Here is an 8,245-nt window from a genome sequence, read left to right on the forward strand (position 1 = left end):
TATTAGGTAAAGCTTCTGGCTCCAGTTCTGAGAAAAAAAAAGGAAGATGATTGCCATTCTGAAAGAGGATAAGAGTTCACAGAAGTTTTATTCCAGAACGTGTCAGTCTCTGGCAGTTATGAAGAGTGAAAAAAATAACAGAACATTTGCAAGAACTTGAACTTTATCATAAAATGTTGATAAAGGATTTGCATTATTTATCGTTTAGGGACCAAGTGATTTTCTTCAACAGCTACATTTTTAACTCATATTACTTTGTAAGTGCTCCAACACGTATTATTCATGTGTTGTGTAAGTGGAACGTGCCTCATTTCCAGCGCAAATTGACCTCAACTATCCAATCATGAGCTGTTTCTGTAATTGAATGCCATAGGACATGCCTGAAGAGCAAAACTAAAATCCTCAAAGTCACGCCAGTATAAAAGGTGATCAACTCTTCTAACTACAACAGATTAGACTTTTAACATAGCTATGCTTTTAATACTGGTTTCCACACCATGTATTAACATTTTGAAGTTATCTGAAAGTGGGTTTTAGAGGCAGGTTAAGAAAAAGGAGTTGCTCAAGTACCACGAAAACCAAGTCAAGTTCCTCCTCACTAATGTATGTATTCTTTAAACAAAAATTGGGACCTAACGTGCAATGTTATTGGACAGCAGATAGGTCTGACAGGAGTGTAACTTCGGGAGACAATCTTTTATCCTCTGCTTGTACCTTGCATATGAAGTTTGCTATCCATTTGTTTTGCTTCACTACATGTGTGCAATGCTCTTCTACTAAGAAGCTAGTATAGTAGAATGCGTGTAAGGGGAAAAAAATGAAAATAGTAACAGAAACTGTGTTGGCAGAGTTTTTTTTGTTTAAAAAAAAAATCTTAAGTTGTTCAGAGCTTGAAGTAATTACTATGATGTTAAAATCAGGATCTTAACATCTTAAGAACTGATCTAACCTTGACTCTACGTACAGAAATCTCACATTAAGTTTCTAGGGCACTATAGTGCACTATATTCTAGTGTACTAGAAGTACAAATCTTACCCCCACAGCATACAGCTCAGATAGCTGAGCTCTTAATTCACTCTACGTTTAAAGCAACAAAATTACTTGTTGGCACTCAAAAACTAATCCCTTGCCTGCCCAGGACCTTCACCAAATGAAGCTGAAACAGTATTACCTGTATAATGTGAATTCGAAGGCATTTAGAACTTGAAAGAGATTACCCCAAACTTAACTTAACAACTAACACCACTGTGAGAAAGCATCATAAAAACAACTACTGAGATGAGACTGTTTTGTGCAAGATTTTATTAACAGACCAGATTTTGAAAGACTGCAGCTGGGCATCTGAATCTGAAAGGAAAAAAATATATACATCATTAGACACATATAGATCTGAAACTACTTTGGCCACCCAAAGAGTTCATACACTTCCATTTATAATGTGGGCTGAAAATATTGACTATTTCACCGTATTTAAAACTTCACCAGTCAGCGTACAAGTTACTGTGTGCAAGACATTTCTTTACTCAAAACACTGATCTCCAATGCCAGAACTAACAGAATAAAACAGTTCTATTGTTAAATTACTGGTACCTATTTCTCTATTTGTATAAAAGCTTAGCAGGAAGGAACTCAGTATCTGAAGACATCTGAGGCACTACACATACTCTAACTCCTTCTGCAGTAACCCTGTTTTCAGCAAGTTTCTTTCAGGGTCTGTTTATATACAAGAACTAAAACAAAAAGCAAACTTGAGACAAGTTCCTTTTAAAGTTTGAGGGCTAATGGAATTCAGTATCTTGCCAGTTACGAGTTGTCCAAAAAATCAAAATCAAGCAGTATGCCCTGATTTTTTCCCAAGCTAGACGAAGGACTCTATTTGAAATTACTGCTAACAAAGAGACAAATAGCAGGAAGTCATCTACATATTGAGAAAAATGAGTAACTCTCCTTCAGATAAATGGCCCTTCAGACAAACAGTGCCCAGAATACTGCCATTATCTCAGCTGAGTCTACTGTTCCAGTTTTCATAACCTCAGCAGAAGCTATAACATTCTTCTCTTCTCTACATACAGGCTCTTCATGTTTTAAGCACACTCAATTCTGAACAGCAGGAAAATAACTACAGTGGAAGTGCAGGAGACAAGACCAATCAGCACCCTAGCTTTAAACCAGAAGTATGTTTGTTTGCAGTCCAAGCTGAACAAGTGCTTATAAGCCAGAAACAAGAAACTACAAGCTCCAGTCTTAAAAACTGACAGATGTGGTTAGGCCCTGCTATCTGCTACTTACATGGGGTTCTGAGCTAGAAGTACAATGAAAAAAATACAAACAGCCTTAAGTATTCCTAACTCTTCTGCCAACATACTACTTGCCATAGGAGTTTATAGCCACTATAATAGTGAACTAGAAACTGACCTCCTATGGAAAGGCTCACAAAAATTGAAGACCACTAGAAAACTTCAGATTCTTATCAATGGAGGGAAAAGGACCCACGCTGTCTGAAGAGTTGCCAAGTTTCAATTAGATACAGTAGCTTTCATCTAGTGCTCAAGAACCACATAGGAACATGCAGTGAAAATAGCTGTGCTCAATCTTTATCAAGACTCTTAAGGGAAGCATCTGCCAGCGCTGAATGTGTAGCAGTTTGTGCCACCAGCAGCAAAATTTCTACAGAATGCTAGCACAAGTAACATAACATCACCCCGGGCATCGAACACTGAGCAGCTTTGCTTCTCAAAATTACCCACTTCTTCCTATAGACGAGCTATATAGCTTTATGGGAACACTGTCACCAGTAAGCAAAGATTTTCCTCAAGCACCAACTTTCCACATGCCGTGTAATCAGTGCTTTAAAACTCCACTGCTTCACCCACAGAAACAAAATGGAATAGGTAAGAAGCTCAGGGGAATGGGAGCAGAGCCTGCTTTATATTTCTGCTGCAACCAAACAACTCAGTCAAATGGAAAGTTATTTCATAGGTGGTCCTCGGACAGGGAGTAGACATGACTGAGCTGAACAAAACCATTAAAAAAAGGCTTAAGGAGAAAAAGCAGAGGCTTCCTTCTCTGCAGAAGGGTAAGTTTCTGAAAAAACTCATCCAAACAGCTTCTATTCATATTTTAAGCTCTGAAGTCTCATGACTACCTGCTGCAGCATTAACCAACTCTGGAAGTTACTAATTCTTAAGCAAACTGAACATGTCTGATTTCTGCAGTAAAGCCTTTGGAGGAATCAGTTTGAGAAAAATTGCTTTTGCCCACTGTTTTTTCCAAGCATCCTAAAACAAAGCTTTCTTAAATTCCAGCATATTTGTCATAACAAAAAGACACTTATCCTTGATGGAAAATTGATTCAGGCAACACTGAAGCTAGTTTAGTGCGAGAATGCTGGAAAAAAAAAAATAAAAAATCAATGGGAGGTCTGAGAACTCTGAGGTTAATTAAAAAGTTTTAGTTTTGTCATCAAATGGCACAGAATTCTCAGAACAGGAACAGCAGGAGTGACAATAGAAGACATGACATTGTTTGAAGCAGACACTAACTTCAGGACTCAGTTGTCACTCTCAAATTGCTTTAGGTCAAGTGTCAACTTCACTTTCCCATTTCTAAAGGATAGTTTAGTCAAATGGGCAAATTTGACTTTCAAAATGACAATCTTACTTAACAAAAACTTCAACTGAATTCTTTTGAATAAAGATCAAAAAAGCTGGAACTTCAGACCATTAAAATGACTTAAGTTGAGAATTTAGTTTATCCCAAACTTTTTTTTTTTTTCAGAAATCAGACAATCTGGAGGAATATTGTCCTTACAAACATAGACTTCAATTATATGAAGAATTCATAAATGACTTAAAATTGTAGCCAAAAATCTCAAGGCTTACCATCATAAAACATAAATGTTTTGAAACAAGTTATCAGTGGAAATGGAAAATAAACTACCAGGAATGCTTACAGGTCATGAAAGCATCAGCTGTAAACAAGATTTAACTCCTTCACAAGTATCTAGGCTGCTCTAAGTACCACTCAAGCATGAGTGAATATATACTAAACATGAATCATCAACCACTAACAGCTTCAGCTTATATACCAGAGACAGAAGAGGGGATGCTACTAACTAGAAAGTAAGATCTTACCATTAGTTCATTCTCCTTATGAGTCTGTTTATCTGATCTTCTCTGTTACCAGCATCTCCACCCTCCACAAAGTGGATCGTTTTCTTCTTCATTCCACCCCGAGGAGAGGACAACTTGAAGGGCCAAAGGAAGTTGTTCACAACTTTGAAGTTCTTGCCAACAGTGTAAATCTCATGGACCACATCTTCCATGCAGATGATGCCAAGTTTTCCTAAAATTCAGAAAAGTTGTTTTCAGAAGAGCTACGCAGTCACTACCAGTGACTAGTAACAATGTTATACCTATTTAGCTTGATTAACTTCAAGTAAGAAAGCATCCACTTTATCTAGATATCCCATGACCAACTTTTCCAATTAAAATTCATCAGCTGCAGCTAACTCAACACTATTTGATATTTGCACCTGAGGCAGCAAGAGGAACAAGAAAATAACTATCTAGTGGACCTCAGGATAATAAAGCTTTTCTTCAAAGAACACAGCAGGTTAAACATACTTAAATACTAACTACATGTAGCTCAGGGAAATTCACTCAACTATTTATGCTGTTCAGTAACATTGTAACGCATTTTCTTAATGCCTTCCTAGATTCTTCATTGACATGTTACAAGCGAACTGTTTGTAAAATACGATGCCAGAAAGGTACATCCTTGTACCATAATGCTTGTACCTCTACAGTCTGAAAAAAACAAACATGACAGTCTGATCTGAGATTTAAACAAGAAAGATCTGCTTTTATTCCCAGCATGACTGGCCAAAGAGGAGCCTCCTAGATCAGTCTGTTTCCTGACAAATGACTGCTGTATTTTGCTTTTATGAAGTAAGCTCTTTACTGAAGGATCTACTGTCCTATTAAAGGTCAAGTTTACAGTAAACATTTGGAAGTGTAAAATCCTAGAATTTGATTCTTGACATTTGAGTTTTTATACTTTTTAATGAAAGTTACTTCCAGTGTGCTTTGCATTAAGACCAAGATAGATTTAATTAACTAATCACTACTATTCTCCAGAGACAGATAAGGAGAGACAGCTGTACAACTTAACACTAATCATACAAATGCAACAAAACAGGTTTGGTTTTTAAGCGAAGTTCTACTTACCAAGGCATTTCCGAATCAGGGAATTATCAGTCAGAGCAATGCGCTTCTTGTTGATCTTGCCATAACCACGCTTGTAGATCAGCTCATGCACAGACTTCAGGTTTGGGTAACTGAAACAGTCGAGTAAAAATTAGCAACCCTTAAATTCCACGAACTGCACTCCAAATGAAGTTTTAAACAACAGATAATTTAAGATCATTTCAGCATGTCCCAAGCATAAACATAAAAGCAACACAGGAGCAAACTTTACTCATACTGCACTTCCAAGAGCCTACTGCAAGATCATAGCAAGCACTGCCTTAACCGTGTTTCTGTGTCCTTGTACTTTCCCTGCTTTGCACTGAGAACACTTTGAACACAGGAAAACCTGCACATCTGGGGTAGCAAAATGCAAAAGATACTCAATATTTGTATCCCGACTTGACGGAATTGACTATTTCACTCACCCCCATGCAATATAGGGTTCAACAATCCGCAGCATGTTGATAGAAGCTTTGTTGAGCTTGACGAATGTGCCATTAAAAATCTGACGCAGGCGAAGAAGCTGCAACACCTTACGGACCTTGGGGCTGACACCATTGATGCTAGGGAACGCAGAAAGAGACTCAATTATCAGTACCCCAGAAAACACAGGTATCACCAAAGTAGTAACAGGTAAAAAGAAAACAAACAGTATTGTTGTCCCATCTTAAAGGTATTACTATTTCACCTATTCCACAGAGCAAGATTATTATGTTATTTATTATCTCTATGTATTTCAGTATTAAGGCAGATCTAACACCATGAATCACACTGAAACAAAAAATACACAGCGTAGAACTAAATATCCTTGTGCTCTCCTGCATACAGTTATTAGTTTTAACTCTTTCACCAAAGCACAGTTAAACAAGCACTTCTGACAACATTCAGTACAGAATAGCTGCATTCAAAGTTAAGTGAAACAGAACAGTCTGCGTATATTTGCAGTCTTGCCTTAAAAAAAAGATTCCTAAGGCAGCAGACATGCTCAGAATTAGTGATTTTACATTTAAGCCTATAGTGCATCCAAAATATTACTGTCAGTAACTTTCGAAGCAACCAGCTGAAGGCTTGGATTTATTTATGAAAATTTAAGCCTTCAAAACATGCAAGTGACTACAAAGGGTATTTTCAGTGCTTATGAAAATAAAAACGCATTATTCTACATCTGTATTAATTCTTACCCTCTTATCCTGATCACAAAGGCAAGCTTGGGTTCAGCTGGAACGTAGTAATTGCCGGCTTTTCGGGCCATCCTGGCCATGCGGATCTCCTGCCTATACATGTGCCTGTACTCCTTGTGGTAAGCTTTGGCTCTTTCATAGATGACTTTTCTTTGTGCCTTACGGAACTGTAATTAATCAAGCATCGCTTAAGATTATATAATGCCTTTTAATACATGAAAAACAGATTCAAATAACACAGCCTATTTTCAAACTCCCCAGTTACCACAGATTACAGGATCATCTGCAATATGGACTTTAAAATAACTATCAGTTCTGCCACATCATGATAGTGCTTTATTTTGAACAATATTTATAAGTATTATCACACAGTATTTATCTTTACAAAGACCCTTTTGAGTTCAAGGAGAATTTGAATAATGCTCTGAAACAGTTTGATTCTTGGGTGGTTCTGTGAGGAGCCAGAGCCTGGACTCGATAATTCTGTAGGTCCCTTCCAGCTCCGGATACCCAATGGTTCTGAGACAGTTGACTAACCATAGTCTTATGGAGAATCACACACTTTGCCTTTGCTCTGCCCAGATCTGGTGTATTATACGTTATCTTGATATGGGGGAGTACTATTTCAGACCTATATATTAAAGTACTAAAGCTAAGTAAATACTCTGAAGTTATTCGTTGCTTTAATATTACCAGTGGTAGCGTTCCTCTGACCTGCCTACACAACAGCCATTCAAGTAATCATGACATTCACCTTTTTTTGAGCCAACACCCTCTTCAGACGTCTGGCTTTTGCAGCTGCATAAGCCTTCCGCCTCTTCAGGAGGCTTTCTGGTACAGAAGGCACCTTCTTTGCTCTAAACGACAAAAGAAAGTACTCTTAAAAGGCAAGTTCCTTTTAAACTACCAAAAAGCAGCACATTACGAATACCAACGCAAAGAGGCAGGATGTACACGCAGGCCCCACAGCCTCCAACCAGTTTGTATGTAACTTAGCTCAATTATTATCAAGCTACAATACAGCCTCCTAAAAGGATCACCTTTTACATTGAAACAAGGAAGCCTAACATTCTTATGTGCTCTCTGAACGCCGATTATGGCTAATTAACATTTCAACAAACACTTTAAGAGTAAAATAAATAAATAAATAAATAAAAATACGGCTCTAACTAAAAGCCTTATTTCGTAGCTTTGTAACTTACCGGAATTTAAAGCTATTAAATGCTTCGAAAGCTGCAATACCAGCGTTTACAATACAATAACGACTCCCTCCCTCTCTTCCACCTCACCACAGGCCACCGGGGCAGCCACCGCCGCCAGCAGAAGCGACGGGGCGGGTTGCGGCCGCATCCCCGCCGCTCCCCACCCTCCTACTCCTCCCGCTCGGTGCCGGCAGAGCCCCCGCGGCCGGGCAGCGTCCCCCCGTCAGCCCAAAGGAGGCCGCGGCCGCGGATGGCGGCGGATGGCAGCGAGGCGCCGCGGGTACTCACTCCTTGTCCGCCATCTTCAGCGCCGGAAAAGAGAGGGCGGGCGCATGCGCAGGGCCGCCTAAAGCCTCCCGCCTGCGCGGCAGGGCTTTCAGCGCTGGCAGGACCCCGGCTTTGGGGTGGCCGCGGAGCTGCCTGATAGCGGCGCGGAGGGAGGAGTGGCCGGGGAGTGCCTGAGTGGGTCGGCGGGGCACGTCGCTTTTTTTTTTTTTTTTTTTAATTTATAAAGTTGCTTCTTACTACATACGTTGTTAAAAATGCCCTTGGAGGAACTAGTCCTGGCGTACGTATGCAGGAGAAGTGGCAGAACTTGGAGTAGCAAAGAAT

The 8,245-nt window shown here is 39.4% G+C and overlaps 1 protein-coding gene across 1 annotated transcript; it reads right to left on the reverse strand.

The window, feature by feature from the left end:
• Window positions 1-1,286: 1,286 nt before the first annotated feature.
• On the reverse strand, window positions 1,287-7,980 carry RPL7 (ribosomal protein L7). The gene is made up of 7 exons (XM_084283251.1): window positions 7,922-7,980; window positions 7,186-7,288; window positions 6,432-6,598; window positions 5,676-5,813; window positions 5,230-5,339; window positions 4,135-4,345; window positions 1,287-1,348 (listed from the first exon to the last, which is right to left on the reverse strand). The coding sequence occupies exons 1-6, from the start codon at window positions 7,933-7,935 to the stop codon at window positions 4,137-4,139; spliced, it is 741 nt and encodes a 246-aa protein (XP_084139377.1). The 5' UTR covers window positions 7,936-7,980; the 3' UTR covers window positions 1,287-1,348; window positions 4,135-4,136.
• Window positions 7,981-8,245: the final 265 nt, after the last annotated feature.

This window comes from Netta rufina (genome assembly GCF_964035555.1).
Source record: "Netta rufina genome assembly, chromosome: 2".
NCBI lineage: Eukaryota > Metazoa > Chordata > Aves > Anseriformes > Anatidae > Netta > Netta rufina.

Bases quoted from the DNA above. Each gene is read 5' to 3' on its own strand.
- RPL7 (XM_084283251.1), bottom strand. The intron at 5,814-6,431 runs GTAAGAATTAAT...TGCGTTCCCTAG, and splicing joins TTTGTGATCAGGATAAGAGG to CATCAATGGTGTCAGCCCCA. The intron at 5,340-5,675 runs GTGAGTGAAATA...CGACTGTTTCAG, and splicing joins GAACCCTATATTGCATGGGG to TTACCCAAACCTGAAGTCTG.